The sequence below is a fragment of the Propithecus coquereli genome, unplaced genomic scaffold (assembly GCF_000956105.1).
Source record: "Propithecus coquereli isolate 6110/MARCELLA unplaced genomic scaffold, Pcoq_1.0 Scaffold583, whole genome shotgun sequence".
In the NCBI taxonomy this organism is placed as follows: domain Eukaryota; kingdom Metazoa; phylum Chordata; class Mammalia; order Primates; family Indriidae; genus Propithecus; species Propithecus coquereli.
The window spans coordinates 1,229,075-1,252,750 of record NW_012151763.1 but is presented as its reverse complement, the minus strand read 5'-3'; the positions used below and the strand labels follow the sequence as shown (position 1 = coordinate 1,252,750).

General features: G+C 50.4%; 2 protein-coding genes across 4 annotated transcripts in view; one reads left to right on the top strand and one right to left on the bottom strand.

Annotated features, from left to right (window-relative positions):
* CD99L2 (CD99 molecule-like 2) overlaps positions 1-16,274 on the top strand; it is a 122,129-nt gene extending 105,855 nt beyond the window's left edge. Inside the window, exons 8-12 of one of the 2 annotated variants that reach the window (XM_012658375.1) lie at positions 6,347-6,385; positions 6,749-6,868; positions 12,491-12,556; positions 13,804-13,886; positions 15,764-16,274. In XM_012658375.1, coding sequence (XP_012513829.1) covers positions 6,347-6,385; positions 6,749-6,868; positions 12,491-12,556; positions 13,804-13,865 — 287 coding nt within the window. In that variant the 3' untranslated portion in view covers positions 13,866-13,886; positions 15,764-16,274. Of the gene's footprint in view, positions 1-6,346; positions 6,386-6,748; positions 6,869-12,490; positions 12,557-13,803 lie in introns of both variants that reach the window. The other variant, XM_012658373.1, reaches the window with a different exon arrangement.
* A 1,788-nt stretch (positions 16,275-18,062) lies between these two features.
* MTMR1 (myotubularin related protein 1) overlaps positions 18,063-23,676 on the bottom strand; it is a 63,203-nt gene continuing 57,589 nt past the window's right edge. The window contains exons 14-15 of one of the 2 annotated variants that reach the window (XM_012658368.1): positions 21,844-22,020; positions 18,063-19,689 (exon numbers count right to left, since the gene is read on the bottom strand). In XM_012658368.1, the coding sequence (XP_012513822.1) occupies positions 19,525-19,689; positions 21,844-22,020 (342 nt within the window). In that variant the 3' untranslated portion in view covers positions 18,063-19,524. The remainder of the gene's footprint in view (positions 19,690-21,843; positions 22,021-23,676) is intronic. The other variant, XM_012658369.1, reaches the window with a different exon arrangement.

Sequence of the window (23,676 nt, the reverse complement as noted above, 5' to 3'; positions counted from 1 at the left end):
TTCATTCTCTCTGAACCTTTCCTGAATTTCTGAGTCTGCTCAAAGCTAGAGTTTTGGAGACCAGCTCTCTCAAGTGGCATGCCTTGTATGGTAGGGAGTGGGTGTCTTCAGGGTGGGCCCTTCTGCTTCAAGTGTAAACCCTTTCTGCATTGCAGAGAACACCATAGGGGAGCCCCACCCGAACTTGTCTTTCTAGGTATAAAGGTGGAACTTGCTTTGCAGCACCCAGCGCTTCACAGCACTGATTCCTTCCTTCCTTCTGCTCACCACCTCCTGCTGCTAGATCTGGCAGGCTGCATGCTGGGTCCGCTTGGTTATATGCTGCTTGTCCGTAACTACCATGGGCTCACGGGGTCAAAGCACTGCCTCATTTTTCTTAATCAGATTTGGAAAATGTTAGAACCAAATTAAGCACATTTTTTGCCCCCAGATGGCAATTTTTAAGGCCAAAAGCATGCAGTTCTTTAAAACTGAGGTAAGAATCAAACCCCCCACATCTGAAGAGATACAAATGTTCTTTTACAGACATGTCTGGGACACATGCATAAGGCTATCTGGAGATGTCCCCAAGTGTGAAGCATGAACGCCCTGGCTTGCAGTTTGCAGGGTTAAAGGAGATGTTAGTGACTACGGTCAGTTGGTTGGCAGTCACTTCGAGCGCTAGTTGCTCCCAAGTGGAGCCTGTTGGTTCCCAGGAGGAATCTGTGGGAGCCTCAGTCCTTGACATCCTCGCTGGGCTTTTCACAGCCCACTGCCTCTGCTCTACACGCTCACCTCACAGGGGTCCAGACCCAGCAGGCTGCCTCCTGTCTTTGAATTTTCATGTTTTTTTTCTCTTGTAATACCACACACGGGAGCCATGCTTCGGCCTCTGCGCCCACTCTCCACTTGGAACCTCCAGTCTTCGGGCGTCTTCCGGGCCCCCAAGCTTTCCTTCTGAGTCATAAAATTTTTTTAATTGTGGCAAAATATATATAACATAAAATTTACTTTCTTAACCATTTTTTAAGTGTACACTTCAGTGGTGCATTCACGTTGTGCAACCATCGCCGCTGTCCATCTCCAGAACTTTCATCATCCCACACAGAAACTCTGTCCCCATTAAGCAGTCACTCCTCATTTCCCCTCCTCCCTGGGCTCTGGTAATTTCTCTTCTACTCTCTACATCTATAAATTGGACTATTCTAGGAATCCCATATAAGTGGAATCATAAGTATTTGTCTTTTTGTGACCGGCTTATTTCACCGAGTGTAACGTCTTCAAGGTCCATCCATGTTGTAGCGGGTGTCAGTGTTTTCTCCCTCCGTAGAGCTGAATAATATTTCATTGCATGGATAGACCACATCATTGTTTATCCACTCATCAGTGCATTGTCATTGCCTTTTTATGGCTGAAGAGTTCATTGTATGGAAGGGACCGCATTTTGCTTATCTATTCTCCCTACAGGGTCTTTGAAGACAACCTTTCTCTTTCATTTTTACTGTATTTACAGTCACTGTCTTGAAGTGTCTGTGCCCTCTTATGATCCCTTACTGTTATGGACTGAATGTTTGTGTGCCCCCCAGATTCCTAGGTTGAAACCCTAACCCCCAGTGTGATGCGTTTGGAGGTGGGGACTTTGGGAAGTGAGTAGGGTTAGATGAGGTCCTGAGGGTAGGACTCTGATGATGATATTAGTGCTTTTATGAGAAGAGACACCAGAGAGGTCCCTTCTTTGGACCTATGTCTATTTTTGTCAGCTTCCAGAACACGCGAGGAAATAGGATGTTTCAGACATGAGGAACAGATCCCTGGTTGTGGTGTCCTACACCTTGCTCCCTCGGACTCCCCACGCTCAGCATGCACCAGGGGGCGCGGCACGGACAGGTTTTCTCCGAGATGACCTCCTTGCTGGAATCTTCGGAGCTTGACACATGAGAGCGGGAGTTTTAGGGATCTGTGTCAGATTGGAGCAGGGCACCCGTCATGTTATATAAACGGTAGGTGTTCTCATCCCTGCAGTGGGGAATGGGTGGGATCTGGGCCTTGAAGACTTTCTGGAACAGTGAGGAGTGCCGACCCCAGTGGCTAGCCTAGGCAGCTGTGTTTTGACAGATGTTTTCAGTTTGGTTTGATTTGGTAACTATGGGTCATTTGAAGCAAGGTTTTTCCTTAATTCATTTTTTTAAAAAATTTATCTTGTACTTCTGCCACTAAGATGATGAAAATACATTTTAAAAATATCTAAAAGTCCTAACTGTATCTGTTGGAAGTCTAGAACACTTACAAATGTCCTTACATGCTTCAGTATCTCCCCCTAGCAGTTCTAGATATAATCTTCCTACTATCACGTGACTCTCTGTGCCTTTGGTGACCAAGTGTGTCAGGTGTTCACCGGGAGCCTGGGTTGTGCTGCTGTCAGGGAAGAGCCTCCCCAGGTGGTGGCTGTGTAGGACATGAGCCTGTCGTGTATTTGTGAGCTGTTGCCTTCTGTATTTGAGGTGCTGCGGGTCTGATCTGCTGTTGGCCACAGGGCCTATTCAGCACTTCCTCAGTGAGGTAATGCCTCCTTTTCTACAAGGTTCCTATAGCTGTGGTGGTCACTTTAGCTAGAGCAGTCCTGATAGCTGTGGTGGCTGCTATAGCTACAGGGGTCCTTGTAGCTACAGGACCTGCTATGGCAGTGGTTACTATTGCTACAGTGCCAGTCGCTAGGGCTATGGAAGTCTACATAGCTGTCTGTACTCATAGCAAATCACAGCATGGGATGCACTGCGCGGGGGCTTCCTTTGGTACGTAATTGTGAACGCAGAAGGCCGGTAGGAATACAAAACACAGTGTCATAGAAAATGAAGGCCCTGCCAGTGACCTGTGAGATAGTCTCTGAGCTCTCTCTGCAGTTGTGGGAAAGAGGGGTGGATAGATGTGCATGGGACTTGCGTATTTAAGACTTTTAAAAAATTATATGAGAAATATTGTTGTTTCACCATCTAAGAAGAACCATCAGTAATAGTTTAGACTGTGCTTGGAGTACTTTTTCTATGCATAAATATACATTTGTAAATATCTGTCTTTTTAAATAAAAATGGGATCATGCTATCCTAAAACCAGTTTTTTATTCAGTAATGCTCTGAATATTATTCTGTCATTAAAGAGTATTCTATGAGTAAAATATCATGTCACTGACTACATGATATTATGTTATGCCATAATTTAACTAGGGCCCTATTTTTTATGGTTTTCCCCAGCTTTTTACTACTGTACACAGTGCTGTGGTGAATGTTGTCATAGCCAAGAATGCACAACCTTAATTGTTTCTGTCAGATAAATTCCTAGAAGTCATATGGCTGGATCACAGACGGCTGACATTTTTAAAGATGTGACTCTTCAAGTGGTGCTGCCATTAAGGCTGTACCGACCTCCATGTTCCCTACTAGTAAGTGAACAGGTGCCTGTTTTCTCAAATCCTCGTCTCCAGTGGGTATTATATTTTTGTCATCTTTGCAAATTTGAGAAGAGCAAAACGCCATGCTGTGTAAATCTGTATTTGTTTGAATCCAAAAGAAGTGAAACACTTTTTTGATGTCTCATTACACTCTTAATATATTTTGTGAATTGCCTGTTCATGTCCTTTGTTTTGTTTGTTTGTTTGTTTCTACTGGGGTCTGTATCATTTCTCATTGATTTGTAAGGGCTCCTTTTACATTAGAGATTAGGAAGCCCTTATATATTACATAAACATTTTATTTATCCATCCGTCAATTGATGGACCTCTGAGGTCCCACTTTGTACCTTTTATGTGGATGTAGCTTTTCAGTTGTCATGAGCGTATATCTAGAAGTAGAATTGTTAGGTCATGTTTACCTCTGACTTTCTGAGGAGCCGCTAAACCGTTTTCCGCCGCAGCTGCAGCAGTTGCAGCAGTTTCTGTTCCCGCTGGCAACGTAGGGTCCCCGTTTCTCCACAGCCTCCCCGACACTTCTTCCTTTCCCTCCCCCTTTCTGCTTTCCTCTCTTCTTTCCTCAATACTAGTCCTCTAGCAGATACATAATTTGCAAATATTTTCTCCTACTCTGTGGGTTCTCATTCCACTTTCTTGATGATGGCCTTTGAAGCAAAACAGTTCTTAATTTTGACAAAGTCTGGTTAATTTTTTTTGTTGTTGTTGCTTGTGCTTTTAGTACTAAAAGTTTCACTTTCAATGTGATCTTTTCCAGTTCGGGTTTCTGGCTTTAGGATCATATTTAGAAAGTCATTTCTTAGCCCAAGATAATATAAATTCCTTACCCCTAAATTTTCTCACAGTACTTTATGGCTTCATCCATTTTATTTTTATTGGGAACTTATTTTCATGGATGGTATTGGGTTGGATGACTTTATTTTATGCCACCGATCTGTCCCTTGTCACAGTATCATCTTTTGTGCAGCATGCATTTTGTGAAGGAACTGGGTTCAGCCTGTGCTCAGAGGAAGTGGCAGAGCTCAGTAGCTAAACAGCACTCAAAGCCATGGCCTTCGCTTGGGTAACTCTAGTGGCAGGCCTGTGTGGCCACCTTCAGCTCGGGTTCATGCAGTGAGAAGGGACAGAAGGACCTAGGATGACTGGCTTTTTCTTTTCCAATTGTTTTCAGCTTCACAGTTTTTCAGCTCACATGCCCATCCCAGCAATGACTTGCCCACAGGATGGGCTTGCTGTTTTTGAGGGGGAGAATCACGTTTTTTTGTCATTATCTTAGGACAATGACTCCTACAATCACAAATGGTCAGGTAGTCAGGAACCACCCGAGCTGTGAAGTATTGAGCTTCTGAGTCTTGTTGACAGCCTGGGAGAGCAGTGCCAGCCTTTCTTTCTGTGTGCCCCTCGGGGGAGAGTAGGCAGGGGCCGTCCTGTTTACGTGCCATGCGACAGGCTCTAGCTCAGCAGTCCTGTGGATTATGATGTTCAAGTTGCTAGGGATCCTTGTAGCCAAGTACTAATAAGGGAAAAGAGACTCGGGAACACTCAGCTTCATTCTGCCTTGAGGTAAAAGAACAGGTTGAATGACTCAGACAAATAGTCCAAAACCTGGAAATTGAGCGACATGAACAGCACAGCAGAGGGGACCATTGACAAGCCAGCACCGTCAGACTCCAGACACTCTCGGGTGACATTCTCGTTGCTGCCAATATGTTAACACACACAGTGGCTCTCGTCCTCCTTTCTGCTCTGCTTTCTCCAGCAGCAGTGACTGTGTGTTTTTAATGCCTGCCACTCCTTGTTTTCCATATAGCCATTCATACCCAATCAGGGACCTTCGTGAAGTACATGAAACTCTAAGATTTAGTCCTAGGTGGGAACATAACAAACTTCATTTTCCCCTAGAATGCTTTTTAAAAATAGACTTTGTTTTTTAGAGCAGTTTTAGGTGCACTGCAACATTAAGAGGAAAGTACGGAAACTTCACATACACCCCTGTTATCAGCACCCCCACTTCCCGCCAGAGTGGTGCATTTTTGCAGTCCATGAACCCACATCCCCCAGAACTCTTTGGTCAAGGAAACATCAGCTTGTTGCCTCCAACATCCCAGGGTGGTTTCCCTCCATCCGTGAGCGTTAGGCCCTGAGAAGAAGAGGGCGGCATGAAAGCTGAACTCAAGCATAGTTAAGGTCCTGAAACGGCACCAGGTGCTTGTCAGGAAGTCTCGGTCTGGGGAAGGTGTGTGCCTGCGTGTGCAACTCCATGCAGTTCCCTTGCCTCTATAGATTCATGTGCCCACCACAGTCCAGATGACAGTTGTGTCACCACAAGGATCCTTCCTGTTGCCTCTTTATGACCACTGCCAACTCCCTCCCTGTTCCCACCAGCCCCTGTCAACGTTAATCTGTTCTTAACCTCTGTGACATTTCAGAGCCTTTTAAATTTCAAAATAGCAGATAAGAGACTGTGAGCCTGCATTTATGTTCTGAGAATAACGCCAACTATGGTTAAGGCACTAAATACTGGAGACACATGGTGGTATCATTCCAAGTCAGGCTCTCCTGGCAGGACCCCCTCTGCTACCTGCTGTGGCCCCATACCGCCAGCCTCTGCTCCCTCCCTGCGTGAGAGGGACACGGAGCGCAGCTGAAGAAAGAGCACTGTGCCCCAAAGCCAGGAATGTACCCGTGCTTGGTGGCCACCATTTTAATAACGAAAAGCTGCCCTTGGAAGCCGGGGCTTTGCAGGCGGCGGGCATAAGGAAGCAGGTCTTGTCATAGTCTGGTGGAAACCCACGGGCGATGTGCTGGTGGGTGCCTGTGGCAGAGGTGGTAGCAGAGGGCCTGGCCCTGAGCAGCAGGCTGGTCGCAGGGTCACAGCAGACACTAAGTGCTTTGTCTTTTCTCCAGGTGATGGTGGGTATGGCAGCAATGACGACCCTGGATCTGGTGCGTTTGGGTCCTGAGGTTTCTGCTGGCCAGCTCTGGTCTCAGAGTCGGCCTTCCCTGGAATGTTTCCGATGGAGAATCATGAGGCAAAGGGCGGAGGGGCGCGGCCACTGAAAGGAATTAAGCATGTGAAGATTGGGATCCCGGGAACGGTGGTCTGAGAGGGGAGCCTGCTGGCATGAGACCGGAGGCCTATCTGGGCCTCAGAATGAAAGTTCTCATGGAAAACAAGAAGCCCTGGCAAATGCAGGGGCTCTGTGTCGATAAAGCCTTGGGGAGGCGGGGTGTGGCGTGGCGCTCTCCCTTGCAGGCTCCCGAGCTGACCCTGCCTCTTCTCGTTTCTGCCCCCTCTCATTCTCACAGGTATGGTGGCAGAGACCGGCACCATTGCTGGGGTGGCCAGCGCCCTGGCCATGGCCCTCATCGGCGCCGTCTCCAGCTACATCTCCTACCAGCAGAAGAAGTTCTGCTTCAGCATCCAGCGTAAGTGTGGCCGCTCCCGGCTGGGAACCAGTCTCCTGTGGGAAAGGGACAGGCGATTCCCTTTCACAGCCTGCCGAGGGTGGGGACCACGCTTTTGGAAATCCTTAGGGACAGGTCTAGACTGAACTGAGTGTAAACCAGCCTGGAAGTATGGATGGGGCTGGATCTGGTGACCTCAACCTTCCAAGGACCCCAGCTCCCAGAGGCTGTATTTCTGTGGGGATAGAGCTTAGTGACGGTTGTGACTGTAGAACAGGAGGGACCCTGGGCTATAGCCATGGCCTTGGATCTCACCCAAGGGACGTGGGGCTTCCGGAGGCCCTGGGTCAACAACTCCCTGTCATGATGCTGGTTTCTCAGGAGCAAAAGGCAGCGGGGCTCCGGGGTCTGTAAGATACGCGCTCATCGTTCTGACAGTGCCCCTTTCGCATCCTGAGGAGTCACTGCCTGGTGGCCCGCTCCTCCCCCACAAGCCAGAAACTTTAAAATATGTGGAATCAATGTATTGTTCTGAAGAAGTAGGAATGCAAGAGAAGGAATAGAGTGGTTTTTTCCCAACCCTGTTCACACTAGATTTTTAAGACAGGTTGCTTTTGTCTTCCGCTGTGGCTGGAAGTCGTGGGTAAGTTGCACAGTTACAAATGGTGGCCCATGTCAGGGAGCTCCATGGTGATGCTGTTGATGGTGAATGAGAGAACCATACTGGTCAGTTTTGTGAGCAGAGCATTGACGCATTTTTGTTTGCTGAGTGGAGCGTGTCAGTCTTTCAAGGCTGGTGATTTTTAGTTCCAGTGACAGAACATGGCTCAGCCATAGTTTTTCTCTTTCCTCAACCCCTTTGATGTGATGGAAAGCTTATGAACATCCCCTAGGAATCTGCCCCTACCCGTGCTTGTAGGCCTCTGCCCTTAATTCCTGCCTGGAGCCGAGCTTCCCAGGAAACGAATCTGGGTCCCAGGATGCCTTGAGTGTGGGTGTTTCTGAAGTCCCCAACCATTTCTTAATCTGGTCATCCTGTTTGCTTCTTTTGCTCCCGTAGAACATTCTTGACTAAGGTCACCACATACAGCTGCACATACTGTGCACAGCAGTACTCCAAGGGCATTCGCGTGTCAGTGTACAATCTGCACAACTGTTCATGGTCGCCCCGCTTGAGATCCCATCTACCCCGCATGGATCCAGGAGCTTGGCTGTAGCGTGGTGTGAACAGGGAGGGGCAGGAGGAGCACTGGGCTGGGGGCTGGATTGTTCTTAGAGCTACCCCTTCCCCCAACTCAAAAGCAAAGGGACCTCAGACTGGTGAAAACGATGGGAGTCCCACCTCCTGATGGCTGGGATGCTGATATTTGGAGGGCGAACTTTGGGCTGCATTGGGCAAGGGGCCAAGGTGAGCTTGGTGTGGCAGGGGGCAGTTATGCATCAGCCTCCTGCGCTGTGCCTGGAGCAAGGAGCCCCAGGCAACCAGGCACAGAGTCACAGCCCTTGATCTCCGACTTGTTACATTTGGAAATAAAAAGTAGAAGTGCCCTGATACGGGGGTTTCTGTCCGAGAGGCCCCACGGATCTCTGAAGATGCCCCCTCCAGCAGGTGGATCAGAAGGAGATGGGAATTCTGGGACACAGCTCCCTCCTTGTGGCTTCCCTGTGGCTAGGGATTGTCATTTGAAACTGGTATCCCTTCCCTGTTTGAAGGAAGGAAGTGAGGATCTGGCCAGGGACACTTTGGAAGGACGACTCATCTGGCTCCCTACTGGCAGGAGAGGAGTCAAGGTTTTGGGGAAGCACCGAGGTTCCCAAGGTGGTCATTTGGGAAAAGATAAAAGGCCAGGTTGGGATTAAACCAGGGCTATAGGGCAAAGTTGGAAATTACTGAGAGAAAAATATATTGTCTATACGACTGACTAAACGAGTTGGTAGCTGAAATGTCATTTAGCAAATAACTGTTGCAAAAAAATCCCATGCCCAGTGATGTTCCCAAAATATAGGCCACAAAGTCGTGAGGGGTTCTGGTGGCTGGCTGGAGGGCTTATTTGGCTAGAAGCAGCACATCAGGTACATTCTTGCCTTATTTTCAGATCATTTTCCCTCCTGGGTGGCTGGGGGTGGGGCAGGAGGGGCACTGCCACTCTGGGCTTGCCTTCTAGCAACAGAGGAGTTGCGAACATTTCAGACAGCAGCAACTTTTGTCCCAGGTACCTCCACCAGTTTCCTGGGGCTACTGGAACAAAACCACAAACTGAGTGGCTTAAAACAACAGAAATCAATTCTCTCCAAGTTCTGGAGGCCAGAGTTCTGAAGTCAAGGCGTCAGCACGGCCACACTCCTGCAGGCCCTAGGGGACTCCTTGTCTCTTCCAGTTCCAGGGGGCCCAGGTGTTCCTTGACGTGTGGCTGCATCACTGCACCCTCTGCCTACGTCCTAAATCCAGAGTGATCTCCTCTTGAGATCCTTAATTACATCTGTAGAGACCCTGTTCCTGGAAAAAAAAAAAAAAAAGGTCACATTCACAGGTTCCAGGGATGAGCACAGGGACAGATCTTTCCCTCGGGGCAGGGGAGGCACACACCATTCTCCTAATTATAGCATCATTGCCCTAACAGATGCGACCAGTCCACAGTTGCCAAATACATGCACATTATAAAGTGGGGCAAGATGGCTCATGTGCCAAGGGGCGGCTTTGGGACTTTACAAAGCATGCTGGGGAAAAGAGAAATGGTTTAAAGCTGGGTCCATAGTTCCTGGTAAGAACCGCTTCCCAGGCATCTGGCGTTGCCTCCCTTCTGCATGTGGGTGAAAAGCCAGCCCTGTACCTCGGCCTGGCAAAGGCAGGGCTGCGAATGGGGGTGGGACAGGTTTCGGGCTGAGCAGACAGAGTGGCAGGGCTGGGTCCTTCACTGCTGGGACGTCAGTTTCCTCATCAAGGGCATCTCAGGTTCCTTCTTGCTCTGTAACAAATTGTCTGACCCAACAAAAGGCCGGAGACTGGCTTTAAGGCTGCTCAGGTGTCAGCAGGAACAGAGAGGGAAGGAAAATAGGTTGGTTTCCAAAGCACAAAATATCTTCATTGTATCTGTTGGTCTCTGTGAGGGCACTAAGGCAAAAGGAAAATACATTTTCACACCTCCCTGAAATGAGTGGGTGTGACCTTCTGTGAGTTGGATAGGAACCTCCCTGCCCAGCGTGTTGACCTTGAACTTCACCACCTTCCCCTTCAACCTTTCTTCCCGTGTTCCCTTCCTTGTGTGTCTTCCTCCCCAAGCTAGAGGCCAGGAATCCTCCTGGGTCCTCCCCAATCCTGGGCCATGAGCCATGCCTCCCTATCACCACTGTCACGCCCCTGCCTAGCCAGGGCCAGGGTCTCCTCACCTCCAGTCTGGAAGCTGACCTTTTGCCGATCCCCGTCTCCCCTACACGGCACCCTTCTCCAGAGGGACTTGTTTAAAAATGCCCAGGAATTGCTTTGCGGGGACCTGCCATGTTCCTTGCTGCCCTCAAGGACGTGGCCCGGGCCCTGAGCTCAGCATTCAAAGCCCTTCATGCTTTGGCTCCAACCACATCCTTCCCCATCTTGGCCCCTAGGCCTTTCGCTCGCGAGGGTGCCATGCTCTCTCCACATGGCCTTTGCCGCTCCCCCTCCCCCTCCTCACGTAGCGCCTCTCATCCCTGAGGCCTGGGCTGTCTTCTCCCAGGAGGCCGCCTGCCCCAACAGCCTGTGGTCCCACCAGTGCCTCTTGTGTGCTGCTACAGCGCCCCCTGCTGACCTCACTGGAGCCCCAGGGCGGGATCGAGCCAGTTGCTTTCCTGAGTCTGCGTCGCCCCTATCACTTTGGATGGGCCATTCCACGGAGGATGTGTGTGCCTCACCCACTGATGTGTCGCTGGCACCTAGGCCAGGCCAGCATCGGGAGGAGTCCTGTGGATGATTGTGCAGTGGCTGACCCCTAAGAAGCTGGAGTTGGGACCTGCCACCCCCGCCCTTCCTGCTGAGCCTCTGCCCAGAGTCAGCGTAGCTGCCGTGACATAGAGATGGGGGACAGCAGAGCACGAAGGCCCGGGAGTTGGCAGGTGGGCTCCAGGAGGGCCTGGCCCCACCACTGCAGCCCCCAGGTGCCCTCAGCCTCTGCTGCTAACAAAGGGGCCCATGCTTTGGGGACCCTCGGCTTCCCTTGCCTCTGCCCTCAGTGCCAAAAGTCAGTGTGTCTCACGGAAAGCCTGTACGGTTTGCTGCTGGGGGCCGAGTTCTTACTCCAGGGTTCTAAGCTTTGTGTCTTGCCTTCAGATGCAGCAGAAGGTCAAGGTAACGACTGCTTTGACTTACTCATTTCCTTTCGCTTTGGCCTCGACACCCCTCATCTACCTGCCCTCCCGCTCTTCTCTTCCTCGCCGCCCTTCACCCTTCCCTGGCACCCACCGACTTGGCTGTGACTACAGCCATCTCTAGCTTTCTCTGGTACACGTGAGGATGCCACCTGCCAGACCCTCTGTCCCCAGGCCAGGTGCAGCAGGGGCCAGGGATGTGTGTGGGGTGATGTCCTGTGGTGGGGGCTGCCTGCAGGAAGGAGACAACCTAGCGCGAGCCAGGTCAGTGGTTGGGCAGGATCGGGAAGGTGCACCCAGGGCAGCCTTCGTTGGGTCTGTCGCCTGCCCCACTCCACGTGGGGGCTGGCCACACCTGCCAAAGAAGCAACACCTGCAGTTTTCACAGGCCCATCTGGCTTCTACCTTGAGCCCAGCAGCCACCAGGGCAGGCAGGTGGCAGGCATACTTGTGTAGGCCAGGAGCCTGCAGCCCAGGATGGCAGAGTGGCTTGTGCTAGTGCCAGGTCAGTTGGTCACTTGGAACCATGGCCCAGTTGTCCTCCAGGAAGAGCTAGCGGTCTCCCGTCCCTGGGCTATCCAGGGATAAGGCGTGGACTCGTGACCCTCCCCAAGAAGCAGCAGGGATGGGGTCCACTTCAGGTCCTTGAATAGTGGCTCCTGCTGGCATCAAGGATGCTTTGTTGAGTCCTTAAAGCCCCCTTGGAAAGAGCTGTGGGAAAAGCCCGGGTAATGCATCAGACCAGAGCCGCTGTCGGTGAGCTCTGGACCGTCCAAGCTTGGGTGGGGACAGCAGTCATTCTTGCTGCCAGGAGAAGCTAGTTGGCTTCTGTACACAGGTGTTGTCGGGAAGTGGCATAGGTTGCTGGCATCTCCACAGTGAGCCCCTCAGCCACCTGTCCCCTTCCCGCCCTGCATCCATCAGTCTCTCCTGTGCTATTCAGCTCCCTCCGTGGCTCCTGGGCCGCACGAGGCCCTGTGGATGGTGCTGAGCCATTGGGTGCTGCCGGGAAGAGCTGCTACCTTGATGTGGCAGCTGCCCTACAGGGATGGGGTATCAGGGACCTTTGGCACATGTTGTTATTTCTGAGCTCGATGATAACTCCTGGGCAGTGTGTTCCCAGATGGCCAGCCTTCATCCAGATAGTGATATTCGGGGCTCTGTGTTCACTAAGGGACCTGTGCTTTGCTTTTTTTTTTTTTTTTTTTTTTAACTGTACTAAAGGATTTGGTCAGGAGTTCTCGATCACGGTTGGGGACCCTTCATTCTGTGCCCATCACTAACTCTGCCCTTTGCCCTTTGCAGAGGGTCTCAATGCAGACTACGTGAAGGGAGAGAACCTGGAAGCCGTTGTGTGTGAGGAGCCCCAAGGTGAGGACTCCTCGGTCACTCTCCCTCCCTGAAGGTCTCCTAGTCGGTGGCCCCAGCACTGACCAGAACTGTGCCAGGGAAGCACAGAGGTGTCTGCTTCTAGAATGTTCAGCCAGAGCAAAAGGCTACAGGGGCCCAGGTGTCCCTGTACTCTTCCCGGATCATCTTGCCTTCCAGCTTCATGAGACTGGGATGCTGGGGTGACAGCCAGGGCCATCTGGTGCCACGTCGATGACTTCTGGGCACAGTTGCTGCTCAGCCTCTGCTCTTGATTCATCTGAGCTGGAGCCAGGGCACCTCTGCCCCCGGCAATGGAAACAGACGCATCCTGGACAGATGCGGACAGAGCCGGGGAAGGCTTTTAACCTAGACCTGCAAGCTTTGAATTTCCAAGCTGCTGGAGGCAAAGGGGAGTGTGGTTAAGGCCCAGACCCTGTTATCGAAATCCATGGCTCTCCCCGCCTCCCTCTTCTGTGGTCATTGAGCACTTTCTGGGTTCAGGAGCTGTCAGTGATTTGAGGTTGCATAAGGCGAGGCTGCCGGCCTGGAGTAACAGACATGACCTGGGGCCCCAGAATGCCAGGGAGGAGGTCCAGAAAGGCTTGCCGAGGTGGAGCAGCCGGCTTTCTGTCAGCCGAGGGCAGGGTGGCGTGGGCGGGGAGACTAGGAGGGCCTGGACGCATGTGGTGACTGGAACTGCAGGGCAGTGGCTGTGGGGATGGGACTTGGGAGACCTGGAGGGCCCTGGCCCATGTAGTCGGGGGTGAGGTGCCCCTGCCTCTGCCTGGGATGGATGTCTGGCAGTGCTGCACTGAAGCGACTGAGACAGCCCTGGAATCCAGCGTGGAAATGGATTCTGCGGGAGCATTTGCTATCATAATTTTTACCACTTTTAGCCGCTATTGAGCGAGCACCTATATATGAGCCGGATGCTGTGTTTTACTTAGAATAATCCCTTCAGCAGCCACCAGGAGCATTCCCGTTTTCCAGATGAGGAAATGGAGGCTGAGTCGCTTACAAGGCCTGTCCAGCTTCCTCCTCTCCCCCAACCCACCAGGCCCAGGGTAGTCCTGACAGGGAAGGGGGGTGGGCCCCAGGGGGAGGGCTGCCCGGGATGGGCTGAGCTGCCCCAGCTCCTGGACAGGACAGAAGGGAACACAGCTCTCTTCCCAGCCCGGGCTTGATAGTGTAGCTGCTGCTCATGTGCAGGACAGAGCCGAATCCTAACCGGTCTCTTCTCTCCCCAGTGAAATACTCAGCGCTGCACACAGAGTCTGCGGAGCCGCCATCTGAGCCGGCCCGGATCTGAGGGCGCCCCGTTCAGCAGCAGGTGCCACCGCTTGTGACCTGGCTCTTTTATTTGGCCCCACAGCTGCTATGCTTCTCTTTCGATGCCATTGGCTCCTTGTTCTAAGCTTTCCGGATGAGCTCTGGGTGCTCGTGAGTTTGGTTTCTGTGCCCTGCCATCCAGGGCGGGGTGTCCACCCTGCTCTGAGAGACCTTGGTGCTGAAATTCAAGAGCCGGCTCTGGCACAGAGCCAGCTTTGGCGGCGACCCGGTCACCGACTCCCCAAAGCCAGCCTGCCCCCAGCCTGACCAAGCACAGGGTGGGAGGAGGCATGACGGGGGAAGAGGATGCTGGGGATGCCGACAGAGGAGGACACTCGTGCTTAGGGGGGACAAGAGTTTGAACCTAGGATACTGCGATCCGCCTGCATGCTGGAGTGGCTCACTGTGGCGGGTTTCTGCCACTAGGCAGCCCCCAGCAGAGACCTCGAGGAGCTGCCATTTGGGGGGTGCCCAGCCAGCATCCAGAGCCCCTGTGAGGAGTGAACAGCCAGCACCAAGGACCGCCACACGCACGCGGCACCCAGGGCGGCGTTTTCATTTGTCTTTCTCTCCCATCCCAGGTTTTACGTTGCTGCTCCAAGTGGAGGCCGTTCAGTTATTTAAGTGCAAACGTGCATCTCACGAGTCCTTCCCTGAGAGTTTAGCAATCTTCTGGATAAGTAGCAAGCTGGGACTTGCAGGCCTAATTCCCAGATGATTCCCTAGGGCACAGGTGTGGTCTTAGGGCTAACATGTTTACTCTTTAGGAATCATTGCTACATTGGAAATGTTTTAGACTGGGCAGGGGGAGGTGCTCACCCTCCACCTGTCTATGATCTCACTTTGGTAGCAAGAGCTAGACGTCGGGAATAAGCATCAAAGCCAGAAGCATGCTGGTTTGCTTAAACAGGTATTGGGGGTGGGGAGGGAAGGGGAGACATGCTGCTTGGTGTGGTGAGAGACATTTGACTTTCTAGCTCTGCGGTCAGCCTGCCGTCACCATCGCCTGTTCTGATGAAGAGTGGCTCCCCGGAATGTTCCTTTAGACCCCATGTGGCTCTAGCCCAGTGAGCTCTGTTTTGGGAGGCTGAGCTAGGGTCTACTGTTAATCCGTTTGCCATGTCACAAAGCACTTCTGGAAGCAGAATGAGTCACTGGGCAGGCAGGATCCTATTTACAAAACTCTCAGGCCTCTTTGGCTTAGACGATGGCCCCACACGTTCCAAGGATTTTTAAGGAAACCACTGGAATTCGCAGCCCCCATGTGCTATCTGATGCATGCCTCGTGTTCATTGTTTTAGAAACATCCCCGTGGTGGGCGGGTGGTCAGTTGCAGCACTGTGCAAGGCTGCCTCTCTGGGCCACCCCAGTGTGTGCCTGCGAGTTCTGAGACACCCCTCCTCCTGCTCAGCCCTTTGAGCCCAGGCAGCCCAGGACTGTGTGGCTGAAAGGGGGCCCGGGGCATTGGGGCAAAGCCATGAAGGAAGGAAACTGTGGCCTGGAGAATCTCCCTGTGCTTCAGCAAAGCAATTAGCAAGGCAGACGTTGCTTGCAAGATTGGCCTGTTTCCAGGGCTTCTCATCCTCATTGCCCAGATTGTCAATTTGATCAGGTTTGTCCCTCCCTGACACCAAGGCCATTGGCCTCGCCCCCTGGCCGGTGCTGGGCTGGAGGTAGCTATGGAGGATTTTTGCATCCATAGCTTACTGCTACCTAGACGACGTGACCTCAGGGGGGTTTCCACCTTACCTTTATGGTGAGGCCTATCCGATGGCAAAGACCTTGAAACCCTATAGCTGTGACATAAACACTCTGTGAAAACCATGTTCTCAGTAGCACTGACTTCAAGTAAGAGAGACCTGTTTTGCTGTCCCCTAGCTAGGTACCTTCTGCACAAAGCCCACTGCCTGCTCCCAGGCCCGCAGGCGGCAGCCCCTGGTGACTGGACATGCCCAGCGGACCCCTCAGCCTCCTGTTTGCAGAGCGCTCATCCCAGAGATGTCGCCCTCCCACAGGCATTTTAAGCCTGCTCTGAACGGTCACCTGCAGAAGCCGAGGCGGTCTCTTGTGACTATCTGAAGATTGCATGGACCAGCTTGGGCCTGTCCCAGGTGACAGGGCAGAGAGTGGACTAGAAGGGCCAATTGAAAATAGCTAATCGGTGTCAGCTTAATTTGGCAGAGAAAACTAACAACTCTGAGCACGTGCTGGCAAAGTCACAGCCCAAGGAAACAAAGCCGAGGGGCAGGGAGGCGGGGCATCCCTGGGGACACCTGAGGGAGGCTCGCCAGTTCTCCGAGGAAGGAATGGAGACTGATCTCAGAATCCCCTGTACATGTGTTTATGTGCTTGTGTCCAGGTGTGAATTGTGAACTGTCTAGTGTTTGCATTAAACAAAATGGCACCTAACCGATCCGTGCATTCTGATGGTACGAAGGCACTTCCTTTGTCAAGTGATGCTATTTCTTCCTAACGTAATCTGTGATGTGGAGCTGTTCTCATTCCCCCCAGCTGAAGGTACATCCCTAGGTGAGAATTCTTGCATTCACCCCTCAGTGAGCAGCTCAGTGTGGGGGGCTTCCAGGGGTGGTCCCCCATTGCTGAGCCTGGAGCCCCAGGCTCACATGTCCCAAATCTATGGCTCCGCCTCCTTCAGAGCCAGCCAGTAACCACAGCAGGTTCTGGTTATGTGCAGTTGCTCCACCAGAGAGCGGAGTAAGGAAGGGGGCCCTGCACCCCATTGCTTGTTGCAACTCCGTGGAGAGTGGCCTGTTTGGGATAAAGTGTGTCCTTGTCATCAGCTCGCAGCTTGGCTTGCGAACTGAGGAGACGGCTGGGTGTTCCAGTGTGAACAAGATACAGTGGACCCTGAGGTTGGTTGGTGGTTTTTTGTTTTGTTTTTGGCTAAACTAGGCTTATAGCAAAAATATACAAAGTTGTCAAACCCAAGGCCGCCACATGATTCTCCTTTGCAGAAGATCTGCAGGGCCAGTGGGGGCCTGGCTGCTCTGGCCTCACTGCTGGGGATCCTCTGTGCCAAATACCACAGCAGTGATGTGACTGGAGAGCGACAGGGACCCCCAGGTCTCTCTATAAGAGGGGTGACACGCAGGAGCTGGTACAATTTCATCCAGGCCTTTACAGCCCTGAAAAAGCAAGCAATCCTCCCAAAGAGTGGGGGAAACGGCGATTTTAGGCCTCAGAGCCCTGTGCCTGGACGTGCCAGGTGGCTCCAGACATTTTCCATGTCGTCGACATTTTTCTGAAGCTTACAGAACACAGGGGTATTTCCAATTTTAAAATCGGAGTACTTACCCGTTTCAGCCCAAACACTCAAGACTCAAATTACATTTAAAATTTAGTAAACGAAAATCACGGTATTTACATATATTAACTGGTTGGCATATAGAAAACATTCAATACATGTTATTTTATTACTAATTTCCTTCAAGGGAAAAATCCGAAATACTTAAAAAGGAGACAACAAAAAAGAGCAGGGAGCAAACATTTTAATTACAGACTGAAATACAGTGTATCAGATAAGACAAATACAATACTGTACCAGTTTTTAAAAACCTGAACCATAGAGGTTTCACATCCTAGTACACTTAAATAATGCAAAAAAAAAATGCTTAGGTAATAAAACTATGCTTCAAGTTGTTTTAGAAACAGTTCTGTGCTAGGAACATATGACAGAAAATGATCTGTTGTGCTTCTTTAAAATTGAATGGGAGTCTCCAGGGATCCCGCTGGCAAAGCCACCCCCACCTGGTGAGGGCTCATGGCCCAGTCTGGGTGCCAGGTTCTCCCAACTTGGCTTCTCTGGCTCTGTCATGGCATCGCTCAGTCCACACTACGTTTAATAGTCCTAGTTGGCTGGGGAGTTAAACGCTACTTCTGGGAAGAAAATGGGAAATGTCTTCATTTTTTAAAAAAAATCTATCAGTGAAAATATCCAGTTTATCATCTACTTTCAGATATGTTGGGGACATAAAAGCTAATAGTGATTGCACTATGATTTAGAAACAAATTCCCCAGATGATAAAAATGGAGAATTGACTTTAGGTTATCAAATCACATTGAAGAAATTTTTCTGGTATCTTACAAAAGGATAAGAATTTTTTTCTATAAGAATCAGAAGGTTTCAAATGTAAAAAAAAAAAAAATCTATATGTATTTGACCATAAAAACATTTAATATATTTTCAAAAATAAGGTCAATACATGGGACTTTGCATGGAATCCAGTAATTTGAAACCAACCAGCTAACGCTGTGATGCAGGTGTACTCGGGGTTGCCCTCTGAGCTTCTGAGGCCGCCTCTGGCTTGAAAGGTGAGCCTCAGGCTGGCGGGGTCCCGGTGAGCTGCGGCAATGGGCACAGCTCAAGGGAAGGAGTGCGGCCTGCTCGTGCCGACCCAAACTTGCACTATTCACTGTGGCACGTCACACAGAGGAGCTAAGGGCTCTAGTGCCCTAGCAGATGGGACCAGCTGACGGTAAACTAATTCCTGTGAGGACTGATGGTATCATAGAGCTCAAAGTCACTAAGTGAAGGTGCAAAAGCGGGAGGAGAGGCTGCGGTTGGCTCTGAGAAGGGAACAACCACTGGAAGTGCGTGCTATGCTTTTCCAAACCGAAGCCACGATGCAGTGGTTGCTTTCAAACGTTGACAGGCAGCCACAGGATAAAATCAGAGATTATTTCATACAGGCATAGAATGGGGAAAGGCAGAATTGCTTGACACAAGAAGCCGGCATCTGTAAAGAGGGGGAAGCACGGTCCGACGGCCCAGGAGTGACAGCCAGGTGGCCAGCACCTGGGCACAGCTTCCCCTAAGCAGAGCCGGGGAATCCAGGTGCTCGCCCTCCCCAGCAATGCACCGAGCCGCCTCAGGAGGCCAGTACCAGGGTCAGGTGAGGACGTGACACATTGTCGAAGCGACTGAATTCAAACCATTTCAAATGTACCACGTCAAAATTAGCATGAGGTTTAGTGGAAAACAATTTGTCACACAGTCCAGTTATGCTGATACCTCCTCCTCAGGTGACTAAACGTAAAAAAAGGACATAGGAAAATAAAGGCATGTTTCTCTTTTTTAAAAATACCTTATATGTACACAACAGTAATTGTCACAGGAGGACCCCTTGCACGAAGAGAACCGCACAATAGATGGCAATGGTTTGTCTTCTCCCCCAAATATTTCATTTAAGAACAGTTTCCACATTGTGGCAACGACCTGAAGGAAGCCATGTGGCTGGCGTTGTGGTCTTTAAGTGAATGGTGTCGGTTTTCAATGAAGGATGTAACTTGGAAAGAAATGGCATGAGACTTAAGTACTGCGTTCCATTCACTCCTCTGGTTTCTCCCAAGCTGCCTGGATGATAGGAAGTCACTTCACACAGTGGGTGTGACAGATGTCTCTGGTGAAACCACTGACAGGAGGGTAACAGGCTGTTCACAAAACAACAAGCACTTGCCAACAGTGGGTGCCGTCACCCAGCCACACAAATGGTCCCTGGGCCTAATCCTAAAACACAAGATCACAAGCTACAGCCATAACAGCTAGTACCAGGTCCCTTTCCTGAGCCACCAAGAGACAGTGGAGCAGCAGGATGGCCCGAGATGGCTAGCCTTGCCCGTCAGACTGAGGTGTGGACAGGAGTGGCTGAGTGGGAAGGCGAGGAGCCCCGCTCGGACGAGGATGAGACGGCACGTGTGGCCACCTCCCGCTGCAGGTCCTCTACCCGCTTCTGCAGCTCTGCCCTGACGGCCAGCAGCTCCTTGAGATTCTGGTGGATTGGCATCTGCGGCGAGCATGGACAAAGCTAGTTAACGGGTCGTTCTTACCACAGCGTTTCCACATCAGCAGAGCTGGCTTCATGTTTCACCACCACAGCACCTCGGTGTCACGGACTGGCTTCTTGCCCAGTGTACAGTGACCCTGTCCCCACGATATTGCAGGGCCGCAAAGGATGCCATGGGGGCTTGTCTCACCCTCTGCTCCCCTCCCCTGGCCTCAGTTGTTCAGGACACAGGCTCAGGTAGACCACACACCACAATCCATGGAGGGGGCCAGGTGCAGGCTGTGTCAGATGTTTGTTTATATGTTGACCCTGTCCCAGCCTCTCTAATCTCTGTATTTTTGCATTTTTTGTAAATAGCTCTGCTGCCTGAAAATACTTCTGTTAAACCAGCATTTTCTACAACTTCTGTGTGTTTTCATCAAGTGAAGCCCCGGGGGTGGGCAGCGCCAGAGGCAGGAGAGCTGGCCCCACCCCAGTGTGCTTCTCTCGACCCCACTGAGGGGCGGGGTTAGTTAAAGAAACGAGAAGGGTTTTCCTTGAGCCCCATTATTTTATGGTCATAGCACCCAGCTTACTCAGGTAACATACTATCCTCCTTGGCACCTACTGAGGCCCAGAGCCCCAGGACCCAGCTTCTTCCTCATGGAGCTCTCCAAGGCCATGTGACTCACCACTTAACACCCTCCAGTAGTGGCTTCTTCCTCCTGACCTTGGCCTCAAAGCCCTCTGCCGTCGGCCCCAGTCTGCCTCCACTCCCTCAAACACTGAGCTGCACCATCACGGGTGCCACTGCTGACCAGCCTTCCCGGAGGGATGGAAAGAGGAGAGACACTGAGAGAGGGTAGCCAGGGACCTCCAACATAAGGGTGCATGGCAGCCAGCACCAAGGAGCTAGGAACAAACGCTGCACTTGGGGAGGACAGCACTGGGGTCTGACAGCAAAGGCTGGGAGGTGGGCACCAGCTCCCCTCTTACCCTTAGGACCTATCTGGTATTTTCCTCTGTCTGTGGGATCACTTGATTCCAATCAGATAAGGGACCACTTTGCAATCAAGCTCCCATCACTGACGTGCAGGGGAATACACGATCTTACGTGCTCACAAGGCTACTCAAATGCACCACTATCATACCCTCACGCAGCTTTTTGTGTCGTCTTTTTTCATATTTTCATTTGCAATAAATCAAGGGCATGCCTGAAGGAATGGAAAACTGAGGCTTAAATGCAGGATTGTATTAGAGGAAGTTCCCAGCTAAGGGCCAGTTGTGTTTGCCCCATGGGTGCCAGCATGCGTGAGACACAATCCCATAGGGTCCCAAAGGAAACAGGAGGCCCACTGGGCCCTCCTGTCCACCCAGCCACGCTCTGACAGATGCCCAGGGTGACCCTCTCTCGGCAGCCACCCTGCCACCACCACCACCTCAGAGAAGAGGCCCAGCAGGATTACACCCCACCCGGCTCCCTGTCCCCTGTCACTGCCCAGCCACACCAGCCTGCCTGCTGATCTCTGCCAGTCTGCACTGTACTGCCCATTACCACCCACCACAGTGCTGCCGGAGTGAGGAGGAAGCTGCTGGAAGGTGGGTGCAGGCTTTGGTTCTTATACCTGGCCCTGTCATGTAGACCCTGGGTGGTTCCCACAATCCCCGGGATGAAGTCCAAACTACACCTGCCTCTCTAGCCACCACCACCGAGGCCCAGTCTGCTCCCCAGCACACTGTGTGCCTAGCACCTGGGCTGTATGTGCTACATGCTGCTTCTGTTGAGGACAAAAAGCTGTGGCCCGTGGATTTCTCAGTTCTCCCTCCTTTGTAGCACAGTATAGGGAGAAGGCAAAACGCTAGACCATCCACCTACCACTGTGCCAGGCACTTGGTATGGATCCATTTCATGTTCGGCGAGCGTGTGACGTCTCAGTGACAATTAGGACCTTGCCCCAGATCAGGTGGTGACTCACTGCCAGTGAGGGGATTGGGCCCTGCTCGGGGCCATCCTTCCACGGCTGCACACACCAGGCAGCAAGAGCTTGGGCAACTTACGGCTTCCCTGAACCTTCCCTTCACCCTCTGATCATGGGATTGTTGTGAGTGCTAAGTGAGGTCACATGTGGACAGTGGAAAGATAGACATGCTCTTAAAAAGAAGAAAAAAAGATACCTGAGGTCTCATCCGTGGATTCCATCGTACGTAATAGTTTACCCACAATTCCAAATGACTCAGACTAGCAACAGGATATAACACATGGTTTTCATAATTCACAAAGAAAGGATTGGAGAATTCATCTAGCTGGCTATTGATATATGACCATAAAGATATAGTCTTTGTACATATATCCTGAAAAACAAAAAAGAAATATAATGAAATAAACTTTTCTTCATATCCTCAAGAATTAGTATAACATGGAGAAAATGACTGGACTAATGAAGTGAATTCAAATGCTGGAAAATTCACCAACATTTACTAAGCCCTACCCCCATCTCCCCACCAGTCATGGTCTCATGCCGGGACAACATGGGAAACACATACTGCTTGGTCTCCTGGAAAAAGGTATTGCTGAAGTTAGGTAGCATCTGGCAACAGTGTCTATGGGAAGGCAGAATGAGAACTTTCTAACAATCACAGGATGATAGTGCCCATCAATCATATTTTTTTAATTCTGGTGTAAAGTTTGCTTTTGTGACTTTTAATATTGAGGAACATGGGTAAAATTTACAGTTAAGATTACTCGCAATGGAAAATCATCATTATCTGGAGAAAAATGTGCCATGGTGGCAGGCTGGAGCAGCTCTATATAGAGAAGCATGTCATTGAATTATACTCTGTAACTACTTGGATTGCTCATTTGAGTGAAAACACTCAAATCTGCAGGAATGGTGGGGCAGGTAAACATTAAACAATAGAACAAACACAATGGCAAAGTCAAATAAGAAAATGGCGAGACCAGGAGAATTTTCTACCGTCCTGCTGCTCACTTCCCACAAGGTAGCTAAATGCAGGAACATTCAATTAGGACCATTTCATTTTTTATATATTGTATAAGAGAAACGGCAACAATAATAATTCAAGGGGTCCAGAGTAACCAAAATAATCTTGAAAAAGAACAAAGTAGGGGGACTTACACTTCCTTATTTTCAAAACTTACTACAAAGCTACGGTAATCAATACTGGTGTTGCTGGCATAAGGACAGACACATAGATAGATAGAATAGAGAGTACGGAAATGAACTCTCTCACATTATGGTCAACTGAGTTTCGACAAAGGTGGCAAGAAAATTCAATGGGAGAAAGATATTCTTTCCAACAAATGACACTGGGACAACTAGATAGCCAACACACACAAGAATGAAGTTGGATCTTTAATTCACGCTATATATAACTTAACCCATTAACTTAAAATGGGTCACAGACCTAAATATAAAAACGTTTAACTATTAATGTAAAACTCTTAGAGGAAAACATAGGAGGAAATCTTCATAATCTTGGGTTAAGCAATGGTTTCTTAGATATGATACCTAAAGCACAAGCAAGAAAAAAATAGATAAATTGGACTTTATCAAAGTTTAAAACTTTAGTGCTTTAAAAAAGGATACCATCAAAAAAGTAAAAAAATCCACAGAATGGGAGAAAATTTTTGCAAATCATATATAAGGGACTTGTATATATAAAAATGTATAAGGAACTCTTACAATAATAATAAAAGATAACCCAATTTAAAAATGGACAAAGGGGCCGGGTGCAGTGGCTCACGCCTGTAATCCTAGCACTCTGGGAGGCCGAGGCAGGCGGATTGTTTGAGCTCAGGAGTTCGAAACCAGCCTGAGCAAGAGCGAGACCCCGTCTCTACTAAAAATAGAAAGAAATTAATCAGACAACTAAAAATATATAGAAAAGATTAGCCGGGCATGGTGGTGCATGCCTGTAGTCCCAGCTACTCAGGAGGCTGAGGCAGGAGGATCGCTTGAGCCCAGGAGTTTGAGGTTGCTGTGAGCT